At 41.2% G+C, this 14,108-nt stretch overlaps 1 protein-coding gene across 1 annotated transcript in view; it reads left to right on the top strand.

Moving 5' to 3' along the window:
• Positions 1-14,108, top strand: part of adam19a (ADAM metallopeptidase domain 19a) — a 194,868-nt gene that overhangs the window by 147,946 nt on the left and 32,814 nt on the right. The window contains exons 10-14 of the mRNA XM_084345056.1: positions 4,738-4,822; positions 9,600-9,742; positions 10,189-10,366; positions 12,577-12,666; positions 13,515-13,710. Of these exons, the coding sequence (XP_084201182.1) occupies positions 4,738-4,822; positions 9,600-9,742; positions 10,189-10,366; positions 12,577-12,666; positions 13,515-13,710 (692 nt within the window). The remainder of the gene's footprint in view (positions 1-4,737; positions 4,823-9,599; positions 9,743-10,188; positions 10,367-12,576; positions 12,667-13,514; positions 13,711-14,108) is intronic.

Below are 14,108 nucleotides of genomic sequence, written 5' to 3'. Positions count from 1 at the left end.
GATCTTGGGAAAGATTTCTCGTGTTTCCGCCCTTACATATCCTACTTGTTGCACAAGGCATTGTCCCCATCGTTTAACCAGACACTCATCAGAGCAGGTTTCTGAAAGCGTGCGTGCGGAGAGAGCTGCCCTGCCCCTTGCACAGCACTAATGACAGCCTCACGAGACAAAGAGGTCTCTCCTCTGGATCGAAGGTGACAAAAATACAGCAAATACATTCTCTCTTTAGCTCCCTCGATCACTGCCGCTTCATCTCTCTAGTTGAGGTGGGGAGTAATAGTTTCTTAAAACATCATCTTCCACCTCTGTCTACCAAGCAACACTTTGGTCACTCTTCATGTTTTCACTATCAGCGCATTGTGCTCGCAGAGGGGAGGGCATCAGCGCTGTGTCCTACATGCTCTCACCAACAGCTCAGTGTTGTTGTCCAAAACCCAGAAGAAAACGTATCATTACTGCTAATTAATTGGAAGGCCAAATGCTATTGAGCAAACGTGTTTGTAGTTCTGGTCCCAGCGTTGCGTTCCAGCCAAAATGTTTCAGGTACTATCAACTTTTGACAATGTAAAAACCAAAAAAGTACAGCTCCATGCGAGTTGAATCGCGCTGAGCCGTAACCATGCAGCAGGACCACAGCAATAATGGAGCATTTAGAAGCTAACGAGCCAGATATGTTACATAGGAGTTTGTGGAGACCAAAGCAGAGCTAGAAAGGAATGAATATCGTACCTACATTCATCAGGAGGACACAGACAGTAATTCATGTTAATGTTGCTGTGAGGGATGTGTAAGCAAGTAACTGTCAGCCAACAAGTTTACTGTGTCAACTTATGAGGGGACGATGTGTTTGTTCTGTTCACAAGTCCTTTCTGCTGCCGTAACGTTGCTGAAAAAATCCGTTGACACACATTTGGGATTTAAGAAACATTATGGATGCATGTCCTCCCTCTAGAAACATTTGGAAAGCTGATTTTTAACATTTTGAAATCTGCATCATTTACCTTCATCTGTACCTTTACTGTTACTTCTTCTTTACTGCCAGTTGTTGCGGTGTTGCTGCATTTCATGGACATGTGTGAGAAAATTATTTATTCCAGTTTATATGATTTTCAAACAGATGTGTATTTGTGTCAGTGACCTCTGGACTAGTTTTCATACGTTTTTACGTCCACCTGAACACAAAGAAATCGAATGTGACATCACATAGGTGAGAACAGCCAAGCTGAATCAAGAGCAACAAAAATAGATAGATATTTATACACTTATGACAGCCCACAGAGAAATAACATCAGTGGATACGTAACGCTGTGTCGTTTCACTTAACTTTGTGTAAAGATTGCTCTCACATCAGTCAGGACCAAAACTAATACAGAATAAAATAGTGAGACTTACAACAGAAACTAATGTGTCAGGATCAGCTTGCCAGGCTTTTGTTGACAGTGTTCTACTACAGTGGAGCAAAGCAGAGTAAGAGATCAACTAAGAGACAGACAGAGAAATGGGAGACGATGAGTTGTGCTGCACACAGCTGTATTTTTCATTCTAGATGCAGCAGTGGAGTCCTGTCTCTTCACCTGCACAAAGCTCACCCAGGAACTTTTCGCCAAACTGTGGGCTTTTTTCAGTCTGCATAAACAGAATTCACAAAAATGTGACAACAGTGTGAAATCTACTAGAACTTGCAAAAAAGAAAAAAGGAAGCCAGAGTGACTGTTTGACAGCTGCGCACACCACAACCACCTGCTACTGCAAAGTGTGTTGTGGCATGGTCAGAGCTCTGCAATTATGGCTTGTATAACAAATACAATTATATATTTGCTTTTCAAATAAGAATTTGAATTGTTAAAATTGTTTATTTCAATTGGTAAGTATAAATTCACCAAGAAATTCAATCTACAAGTTGCTCTAGAATGTAATGCAGTGTGAGTGCACAGCAGCTCTGTGGCTGAACAGATCCGCCGCTGACACTGACAAGGGACTGCAGCTGTTGCTGCATCTGCTTACACCAGCCGCTTAACTGCTTACGCTTTACATTCTTATCTGTGACTGTAAACTGAATCGTACATTTTTCTTCTGACTTGACCATGTGGTCAGTGAAGACACAGTGTTACACTCAGTGATCAAATAAAACATGGACCTTGCCTCTAGAAAGTAACTGGTCCCTCTATTACCATTTGCAAATACTGTTCCAAGTACTAGTTCTAAGCAGGCAGCCATGACTTCATGTCCAGTGCTGACTTACCATGTAAGTCAGACAAAAGAAGTTCATGTATGATCAAGTTCAATGTAACAAAGACAGAAAAAGCTAAAAGTTCAAACTGCAAGAGTCACTCGTGGAAGGTCCAGACATGACAGCAGAACACAGATGATAAACTCTTGTGGAAAAATGAACATCTGTGTGTCTTAATTGATCATGCGACATTAAGCACAGCGTCCATCTGTTCATCTGTGAACGTGTCTGTTCTCACTTTCCTGACATGTTTGGGAAGAAACTTTTTCCCCTAACACCAGTGTTGGGTCGTAACAAGTTGCATTTACTGTGTTATATGTACTTAATTGTACTCCAAGGTGTTTTGAACTGGGTGTGAAACAGTTTACTACTGATGCCTCTATATGACCTACATAAACCAGTCCCCACAAAATCATTACATTAATATTGATAACTTTAGCTTTCTCAGTATAATTACTATGACTAACCCTAACCCAACCAAATCTATTAGTTGTAGGCTACATGTAGGTGAATGAACGGCAGTAAATACAAAGTTTACTTTGTTTCACAGTCGTCATATTACAGTTATGAATCTAACATAGTCACTCATACATACATTTAAAGAAGAAAATTAGTATTAAAGATGTGTTGCCTCTTTTCTTCATTCACACTAGACAGATCAATGTCTTTAGACAGGACCTGCTGGTGCTCATACCACTTTTGTCCACAGGGGTCGCCAGAATCAACACAAAATGAAAGTGTAGCTGCTTTAACAAACTGTTTTGAGTAATACTTGAGTAGTTTTCATTTAGCATACTGTAGTGTAGTGTAGAGAAAAATCATTACTTTTACTACATCTGGATACATCCATTGATCATTTTTTCACCTGTGTCCATTTGTTGGTTGGTTGATTTGTCAGCAGGATTACATAAAAACTACTGAATGGATTTTCACCAAACTTGGATGGAGGATGGGTCTGGGCTCCATGATTTATTTTTCTCACTTTCTTTAGCATGTGTTTTTCCACATTTCTGTTAATTTCTCAGGGAATACTGCTTGGATCTTGATGAAAGAAAATCTGGTGTATCAGTGTATCTAGGATTGAGTACAGTTCAATTGTTCAGCTGTTGCGGATCCAAATAAAAATCTGTCTCTCGTTGATTTCAAAATTTCATTTAATATTGGATTAGGTTTGATTGAAGTGGACTGTTCTATACTGAGTGCTATTCTTATTTATGCATTGTTTTATGCAATCATGGAAATTTCAGTAAGGATGGTCTGCTGATCCCAGGTCTGCTGGCACTCTGTTATGACCCCTAATGACTTTATTCATAGCAGAATAATGGCTGGCGCTGCAGCGGGAGACTCAGATGAGACAAAACATCCTTAGTTTTGTCTTTTTTTTGTCTTTCTCCACTGTTAGAATATGGCTTTCAACAGTGCTAGCTGCTTGTATTAACAGACCATAATGAGAGTGCAGGGAGCTCCAGTTGTGAGCAGTGGTCTGAGGTCAGAGATCCATGCTGACACTGAACTGGCAGAGGGCAGTAATGTGTCTGGTATGTTAATGCTAATACGTGTAAAGCCATAAACTAAGGGTAGGCATTATGTCAATATGATATTGATGTGGTGATATGAAACTACATGTCATTTAGATTTTATTGTATCAGGAAAAGGCAGTAGCATGCTGGTAATTTAAGATTTGCACATCTCAAGTCGTCTTTTCAGTAAATATTAGTACATTTTTTGGCTACTCTACCAATCTGTTACATTGATCGGTCATTCTTCCACAGGAGGAACTAATCAGAAACATGAGCTGCTGTAGTTTTTGGTTGCAGTGAGAACCTGCAGACACTCTGCCCTCCTGATGTTAATACTGTACACCGGTTCATAATCATCATTGTACCTCACTGAATAAAAACATCTGATTAACTCCACATCCTCCCACACAGCCCTCCCATGCCCTGATGAAGCCCTAATGACAGACACACTCTCAGCTTTGGGTCAGATCATTTCATATTTCGTTAGTCTTTAAACCGACAAATGATTAACTAAACAGAGATTTTATTAAGCAAAAGATCTGGCTTCAGTCGGCTGTAATTGGGCTGAACACCTCAGCATGCCGGCAGTAGCAGCATCACAGCTTGACTGCCGCTGTACACACACTACGACACACATACACAGCCGCACATTCATCCATTAGCAGTAATTGTTGGCCCCTCTTGCTCCATAATTAGTTGTGCTGATACCGAAGGGCCTATTTTGTTTGGATTCATCAGACAGGGCTTGATATTGTTTTTGGATGTGAAGAGACAACTGTCAGGAGACCACATGGTGGATTGAGGCTCCTCACACGCCCTCGACCACATCTGACAGGCTTGTCGCGTCTGCCACTCTGCACTGCTGCTGCATCTGCAATCAATGTGCATCCACTGTGGAGCCTGTAAGTGAGCACGGAGGAGATTAAGGTTAACTGATTTTTCGTTTGTGTGTGTGTGTGTGTGTATGTGTGTGTGTGTCTCTGATAGCGGTGTGATTTTCAAGGGGACGACTATCGGGATGGCACCGCTGGAGGGAATGTGCAGCCTGGAAAACTCTGGAGGCATCAACGTGGTACGTGGGAATACATTTCTCTTGTCGTCCTCCACTCGCTGTGTGTAAGGTGTCTCTTCCAGCTCATTGTTTTGGTTTTACAGACAGTCACTTAACTGCTTTGGTTCACTCTCACTGCTCTCATAATGACGTTTTCAGCAGCATGCAGCTGTTTTCTGTGTAAAAGCTCTGATAAAACTCCAATACACTACCTGCTAAGCACCAAACAGAAGAGAGACACACTAACTGGTGGTCACAGTGGAGCATTTAGCAGCTAAAGAGACAGATATTTAGTGGAGACAGTTGGTGGAGACAGAAATGGAGCTAAAAGGAGTGTAAACATTAGACTGAAACACAACAAATGACTTGTATGGAGGGTTGTTACCATACCTATATCAGTATTAGAAATGTCTGTGATATTGCTGAAAATGCTGGTGTCGGTATCAGTGAGTACACCAATCTAACCCTAGCCTTTATTAGAAAAGGGACCCTGCTACTTCCCAGCAGCGTTCTGTACACCAGTGGCTAATATCCATAAACCACAAGCGACTTGTGTAACTTCAAGCACACGGAACATCTCTTATTGTGTGTCTCCTGGATGTGTAGACATGCAGCTGTTTGCTGATTTGACATTACTTTATAAGGCGATAATGAATCAGGTTCTGTGTTTACGACTCACTCTGCTAAAGAAGCCAAAGAAATCGATGGATGCGACTTTAATACTTACATGAAACTTTCATTCTCTAAGGTTTATGCCTTCACCCCAATTCAGGGGAGGTCAATGCAATATTATTCCTTCGTAATTTCACAGAGTGGTAACCAAATGCCAACAACATGAAAGACTTTTGAACTTCAGCATCTTAAGATCCAACTGTCTTCATCAGCAAAATGGATAACAGCAGTCTGCAGGCACGAGAGCAGCTACTTGAGGCTACGCCACTCTAAAAGTCATAGTATGTAAGAGTTGAAGGGCTGCAACTAATTTTTTAAAATAATTGTTCATCTACCTTTTTTCTAATAGTCAATTACTCGTTCGGACTATACAGATATTATTAAAGACTTACATGAGGAATGGCCCGTTTATATCAAACAGTCATCCAGTTAGATTTGTCTGAAGAGACTCTGCTGAGTGAGCAAATCCCCCGCTAATAAACGCCCACAGGAACATAGTGGAGGGGGGGCTGCCGCAGCAAACCATGTTGGTATGAGCATTATCAACAGATTAGCAGTGATACTGTCGGATTATAATGTCCGTGTTGTACACCTGCATGCTTATGATGCATGTCTGCTGTGCTTCTTTTCAGTCAGAGACACGTTTGACCATTTATAGCAAACGGTAATACAGTTATATTTGGCAGAAAAGGCTCTTCTGTTTGAGCTTTTAATGAACCAGACAGCAACGAAGATTCTGCCGAGAAAGCTAATCCCCAAAACAAAATGATTGCTCCCTGCTTCATAAGCATTAACAGGGAATGTATTAGAACTTCCAAAACAACAGAGCCACTGTGAACCACCGTTCTTAATCGATGCCGAATGCATGTTACCGTTTTCCCTGAATACTAGCATGGGCCTCCTCTGATATGAAGCTCAGACATCATCCCAGCTAGCCTGTGGCAGGATACTAACAGTATCCTGGTAGAAGGGAAATATCTTAAACTAAAGCCCTTTTCACACAGGACTAGGATTACCTGTGAACCTCTGGTAGTTTCTTATAATTGTAGAGGTTGTCTACGATCTTAATCCTGTGCAAATCTGTCATGTCTGTAATTTGGAAGGTCAAAATTCTTCTGCATTTCACTGACCATATTTCACCAAACACAGAGGTCATGTGATCATATTAGTCCTGTGTAATTGGCAGCAATAAGAGCTGTTAGAATTTTAAATGCTAAAGAAAAGGTGCTTCAATGATTTCTTTCTTCTTTTCCTGTCCCACAATCCTCTGCGGCAGCAACATTTAAATGAAGCACCATTTGGCCGTTCACAAAATCAACATGTGACATTATACATCCAGTCTGTATCAGCCAGAACAACCAAGTGAACATTTCATGTTGACTGAGTTGTGTGGTGCTTCTTTAGTTTATGTACGGCCTTATACTCAGATTATACGCAGCATATTAACCAATGCACAGCAGTCTGTCTCTCAAGAAATAGAGACTCTTTCAAGTTAACAGAGACCTCAGTGTGCTGTGTAGTTCACACTTCAGTTCAGTCTGCATTACAGCTTTAATCCATTGATGGTTTCTATCATGGCTGGTTTTAGGGGGTGCTGCAGCCCCCTCAGCAAACCTACTTCCTGCATCCATAGGCTGTTCTATTCCTTTTTTACATTTTAATTCCAACCATGACAATGAATGATATTTTTCACCAGGTTGTCCATTTTATGTAGCCTGCAAGCATCACAGATGCACTTTTAGTAGTCCATCTTCAGAACATTGTAGTTTTACCATGGCAGAGCCACAGCAATAACACTTGTCATCACTTAATTAAGAAAGCCTAGTGTAAGTGCAGTTAGATTCCCTCACCATCACGGTTATCTGTTCCTAAATCCTAATCTGAATTGTCCTTCACATCTTTCATTGACCTATTAAGGTCAAGAAAAAGTGTTTTCAGAAAAGACGTGATTTTAGCACTTCCAGTGACAGCTGTAGCTGGAGGCAATATGTTTTCAGGTTGTCCATCCAACTGTGGTCAAAAGGTCAAGGCCACTATGATCTCACAAGACACATTTTAAAGCCATTACCGAACAATTCATATGATAACTATGACACAATTTCACCCAAATGTGATGACATTTCGCAAGTCAGGGAATAAATGTTACACTTACTTGCCCATGTACCGACCTACATAAATACTAACTGATTCAAATGCTGGGTTGTTTTAATATGGGCCTGAATCTTGTGTGACAGCTGTTCAGTGCGTTTTTCAGACTTGTTTCTTGTCAGCAACAAGACAAATCAATACCAGGTAGCGTTCATTACCTACGAGTTATATCAAGTCTGTATTTAATGCAATCTAGTGCAGGTGGTGCCTGAGAAGGGCTTTATTTTGGATAAGAAAAAAATATCGAATCATCCTAATATAAGATCTCCTGACTTTCTTTTATTGATGTTGTGATCTGTTTTTATTGTCAAGCTTGCTTACAGGCATCTCGGTACAGTTTAGTTCTGATCCACCAGAGTTTAAAGGTCTTATCTTTTTATCTGGACAAATGAATTGACTCAAGGGAGCAAAATCACCAGACTAGACTGCTTTACTCATTTTTATGGCAGCACAGTCAGGAAAAGCATGATACTTTTATTTGAAAAAACAGGAAGGAACTATATGAAGCAAATCTAGACTACTTGAAGGATGGGTCTCCTCTCTGCTGCCCTCTTTGACAGTCAAATCTCGCCTGGTCGCCTGGAGCTTTAATACACCCACTGTTCGGTCTTGTTCAGCTTGTATAACGGTATGGCTTCATATGTGTGCAGCAGTGGACTGAATAGACGCAGCCAGAAAGATCGATAGCTTTTCCAAGCTTGATTAGCGTCTAATAGGCTGTTAGCTCTCCTGTGGGCAGAGGTAGCCTGTAGAATCCAAATGTCCCGTTGCTTGACGGAGCTCACCTCCACAGAACCAGCACACACTTCACCTCTGTGGTTTGGCCCTCAGAGCGCTAAATAGCATGTGAAGGATTTCAGCATTTCCAGACAGTTAACACATCCCTTTTTTATACAGTATGCATAATTCAGAAGCAGAGCTGAGAGTGAATGACAGCTTTCAGCAGATCAAAGAGGAGCTAAATTCATCTGAATACTGTCACCAGTGTGTCTTCATGCACTTCTACTTCTTTGACTTTGACTTTTTTACCTTTGGAACAAAGACATTTCTTACTTCTGCAGGAGTGAGACTACACATCATTCAATGATTATGTGCCTCACTTTTATGGACTCATTTTCTTTTGCTGTAGTGTGTACCACTGAAAGCTTTGTGTCAACTAGCCAATCAGCACCAGATAGTTCTACACTGAATAAATCAAGTCATTCTTATCCACAATGGCAGTGAAGCATTGTAGCTCTAGGAATGGGAGAGTAGTTCAGTTGTTTGCTTCACCACTTTGGTCCAGAACTAAATATATTTGACAAACAATAGACGGGTTGATGTGACATTTTGTGGACATTTATATTTATTATATATTTATTTATTTTAGATGAACATTATACCTTAGAGTGTTAGCTTAGTGCCTGCAACTGTCCATGTCCATGTGTGTCATCAGTCCAATGTCAAACAGCCATAAAATGGCAATTTCTGTATAATGTTGCTTTGAAGGAATGAAAAACTGTGGCTCACCAAGTACTTTTACATCTGTTTGAATTAAGTTTTCAGACGTTTACATCTCAAACTTGTCATATCGCAAGAGGAAGGGCCATGATATATTGCTGTATCGATATTTTGTCCTATCCCTAATCAAGATAGTTGAAAAACAGTATGATTTCACACCATTACAAAGGTGTCCCTGAAGGGTAAGGGTTAGGGTTAGGGTTAGGCCAGTTATGTGGTAATTACATTAATAATTTCAATTTGCTTTTAGGATACTTAATGCACCACTGAAGCACAATATAAACTGAAATAACAGGCGTGTTAAAGTCTTGTGGCCTGTCGTCGTGGTCTATAAGTCAACAGCTCATATATGGCCTGGCACAAATGAAAGCAAGCTTGTTCTGTACTTTTGATCCTAACTGAATTAATACACTGATGTCTATCAGCCTGGATGTTATTGGAGTAATATAAATGAGTCTTCCCTCCAATTTGCCCACAGGACCATTCAGAGCTGTCCATCGGCGCTGCTGCCACCATGGCCCACGAGATCGGCCACAACTTCGGCATGAGCCACGACCACGACGGCTGCTGTGTGGAGGCCACCGCTGAGCAGGGAGGCTGTGTGATGGCTGCTGCCACCGGGTGAGCCTCAGGCACACATCAGGCTTCAGCACAACCTGCTCACACTCAGCTGTTGTCGCTAACAGCTTGGGATATGAAAAACACTTTTAGCAGCTGAAGGCAAAAACAACTATTACATATTAATGTGGCTGCCTTAAGAAGTTCTCAGATGTAAAACACAAACTTTTGTACTGCTTTATTATGACTATAATGGATTTTTTATCACCAGTTTTCATTGAGGTTGTTTTGTTTTCTTTTGCACCAGCTTCAATAGTATGACCAAAAACATAATAAAAGAAGACATTTCCCTGTCGTGAAAGCCTGCGTAGGTTGTCCCACAATCCCACAAAGCACCACACAGAAACACAAGAACGACTGTTACATCTCAGCAAAGCAAGACAGGAAAAGAATAATTAATGGGATATATTTTTTTTCAAGAAATTTAATGAAGATTTCCCTTTTTTCAGGCATCCATTCCCACGTGTTTTCAGCCGCTGCAGCAAACGAGACCTGGACAGCTATTTCCAGAAGGGAGGGGGCATGTGTCTCTACAACATGCCCAACATGAAGGACCTGGTGGGGGGCAAGAAGTGTGGCAACGGCTTTGTGGAGGACGGAGAAGAGTGTGACTGTGGAGAACCTGACGTGAGCACATTTGTTCATTGAACCCCAAACCCTTCAACCCCATTACTTCATAACAGATGATCAATCTACTGATATGTTTTTTTGCATGTATCTGCCTATTTTTTGCCGTACTGTGATGTTTTAGATCTTTAGAAGTGATTTCCCACACTTCTAAACAATTTGCAGGGACTTTGATTTTTGTTGTGACACCACACAGTGTAACAGAACTATATATATGACAACCACACAGTCACTGTGCTTAATTGTTGCTTGTCAAGAAATACTTCCCTTTTTTGGTTTTTATAGGGATCAAACAAACAAGACTCGACACATTTATTATATTGCCAACAATGAGCGTTGGTGGATTTTGTACCGTGGGCAGAGCCAAACTAGCTGTTTCCCTCTGCTTGTAGTGCCGTGACTGCTCTCTGCTGTGCGTGTGTGCTTTGTGTTAACTGAGTTAACCACTGAACAAAGTCTGTTGCCGTCACAGCAGCTCTGTTCTTTGGCCCGGGGGCTGTGAGCTGTGAGCCCGGCACATCCTTATCAATTCCATCCTCAACGTTATCATAATGAATGTTAACAATGAGCATAGCTATTGTTAGTACTCACCACTGTCAAGCCAGTTTGCTGGTGTTTTTTGGCTGCACTTTCTCTGTCATTCTTGTGTGACTAGCCCTCTAATAGCTTTAGCGATACATCTACGCTGAGCCAAAGAGAAGGCCGTTCAAAGGTTTATTACAGGCCTGTCACAGTCACCTTTTCATTTTTCATCTTTTTCATTTTCAGAAAATTTGATTTATTGATTGCCTTTGAGATGTTCGGAGATATTCTACAAAAAATATATAAAAATGCTTCTAAAATATCTGACCAACCCTAACTTGAAAAGAATACCATGTTGTTGTTCTGTTGAGTCATTTTAAATATAGTAGTTGGACAGTAGGTCCACTTTGAAGCTTTTTCCAGAGTTTGCAAACTCTGAGATCTGGTTGAAAGCTCTATAAATGCTAGAACGTAGACCTTGAGGTAAAGATTGTGGATGTCGCTGGTGAAAAAAGCAGCTGTTTTGAGTCTTTGGCTTCAGGTTTTACCTTGCACCGTGTGGCGTCATTGCAGCCTTATCATTAATGCGCTCCGCGTTGCATTTGTGCAACACGGCTGAGAGATTGCTGAAAGTTTCCTAAAATGGGGATGAAGTGTTTGCGCTCAATAAACCCAGAGGTTAAATAAACCTTCTTTGGTTCAAGCAGCAGAGCAAATTGAAAACAGAAGAAGCAAACTGGAAGCTGACAGCAGCAGCGCAGCTGATGGGGCTGTTTGCTATGACTCCCACTCAGAACCAAGCTGACAGTCAAACTCAGGCTGCTGACAAGCCACCTGTTTGTAGCATAGCAAATGAGACGAGATACAGTGCCGAATGCTGCTTTATAGTCTCACCTTGTGATTTCCCCCATTGGAGACAAATTGTAAACTACATGCAATCCTCTTTTCCTTGTTTTCTAGGAAGGGATGTCACAATCCTTTCAAAACCACATCTTCTACAACCACAAATATTTTACAGTGAAGCTAGAAAGGGAAAAGTTTTATTTTGAAAATCTAGTAAGACAAGATGAACAGAAGGTGGGTGTCAGGAAAGTCACAGAGGGACATTTCAGCTTTAGAATTCAAATAACATTGGCTCGGTGCTGTTGTTCGAATAAAAATCTCACTACAAACAAGTCAGAGCTTGTTGTTGTTGTGTTCACCATTAATCCGCTCCCATTCCTTCCCGCTCGTATAATTGCTTTTTTTCTCTGGCTTGATTCAACTCCTGCATTTGTTTTGAAGGTTACCGTCACTTGGCGGAGGGCACCATGGCAATGGGTTTTTTTGTGTGCAGTATGACACAAGAGCAGCAGCAAAGTCACTTCTCTGGGTTTAAGTTTTATTTTTCTTCAATGCCAACATCTGTTGAAATTCAAATTTTCTAGTCACAGTCGTCAATCGTCTGTCATCTTGGAAATGCTGCTCAGAGGCGTACATACATACATACATATATATACATACTTATATATTTATACACATATTACATCTACAGCCCAAACACTGTTCTTATAAAAGGTTTATAAGTGATATATAAAGCATTATAGATAACTTACATTAGTTACATTTCTAAAGCCTTGATAAAGGGTGGCTTCATGTGTTGACTAATTTGTGATAACAGGTGTGTGCATCTGTGTGACCATTCACAGGAGTGCACCAATGACTGCTGCAATGCCAATAATTGCACCTTGAAGGAGGAGGCACAGTGTGCCCATGGAGTGTGCTGCGAGGGCTGCAAGGTAAGAAACACACACGAACACACAATTACTGTAACACACACAAGCAGGCAGAGCGGAGTAGGAGGAAGCTCACCTTGTTTGCAGTAGTATCTCAGTGTCATTAGATCAGTGTCAGTCATCATGTCACTGTGTTGACATACTATGCGCTCAGTGCGTGTCAGCTCCCATCAGAAGAGGGCTCATCGTCTTCACATCACACCTACACTTCTCATCTCTGTTTTCATCTCACTGTTCAAATGCACGTCCTCGCATTCCACAACTGTGAACCTCCATGTTGTGGAGCTTTAACGAGACAGTGGAGACAGAACACTAAAGATAGCAACGATGTGCTGTGTGCCTTCCATTCTGTTTGTGCTCTGCTAATTGCAATATCGCTCGTCCTCTTATTTCACATGCTGTATGTGGAATATACTGTATTCATATACTTATACCTAATACACAGAGTAGGGTTGGGCGATATGGCCTGAAAATAATATCACAATATTTTTAGGCTATATCACAAAAGCAATAGATGACAAAATTAATTATCCCAGTAGTTTTGACCAAATACCTGGATGTCAATGTCAACACTTTACTGTCATGCAGTCTTTTAAAAAGGCAAAGATGATACTTTTGACATATCACCCTATCCAAAATCTCTATATATATACACCATATAGTCTCATATCACCATAATGATATGATATTGTATATTTGTCCAGCCCTAACACAGAAGCACACATTTCTTTATTGAAGCATATTTTAATACCTTTCTTCAGTTCTACTGCCACTGCTGCTTTTTTAAATCGCATTACTCCCTCCCCCCCTTCCTCTCGCCCCGCTCACTGCTTGTTCCCTGTCTCTGCCAGTTGAAGCAGGTAGGTACCATGTGCCGGGGGCCAGCGGGAGCATGTGACCTGCCAGAGTACTGCACCGGGGCCTCTCCTTACTGTCCTGCCAACGTCTACCTGCTGGACGGCTCCTCCTGTCAGTACAGTCTGGCCTACTGCTACAACGGCATGTGCCTCACCCACGAACAGCAATGCCTGCAGCTTTGGGGCTACGGTAATGAGATGACCATACACTCAAACCATTCACTCAGTATTTCAGGGATGTACATGAACTCAGATCGTAGTTCAGCCTTTATTGAAACAGTGTAAAATGAGGGATGCACCAGCAGAGATGCATTACAAAGAAAGAATCATTACTGATGGTTAAACCTGCTTTAAACTGCAGTGTAACTGCTTACAGATTTGACAGCTCCTATACTATAGTGTATGTCAGAGTTGATTAATACAATGAACAACATGAGCTGGGAATAGTCTGTCAAAATAAACACTCATCAAAGCAAGACATATTTGTTCTTTTTCCCCTCAGATGTGAAAGCTGCTTTCACAGGCATGACAGTGTTTGTACAGCAGCACAATAGAGCACAGCAGATAAAAGAGACACACTGACTTTTA

The sequence above is a fragment of the Pagrus pagrus genome (assembly GCF_965226575.1).
Source record: "Pagrus pagrus genome assembly, chromosome: 22".
Classification (NCBI taxonomy): domain Eukaryota; kingdom Metazoa; phylum Chordata; class Actinopteri; order Spariformes; family Sparidae; genus Pagrus; species Pagrus pagrus.
Note: the sequence above shows the minus strand (reverse complement) of the source record. Positions and strands in the feature narration are given on the sequence as shown.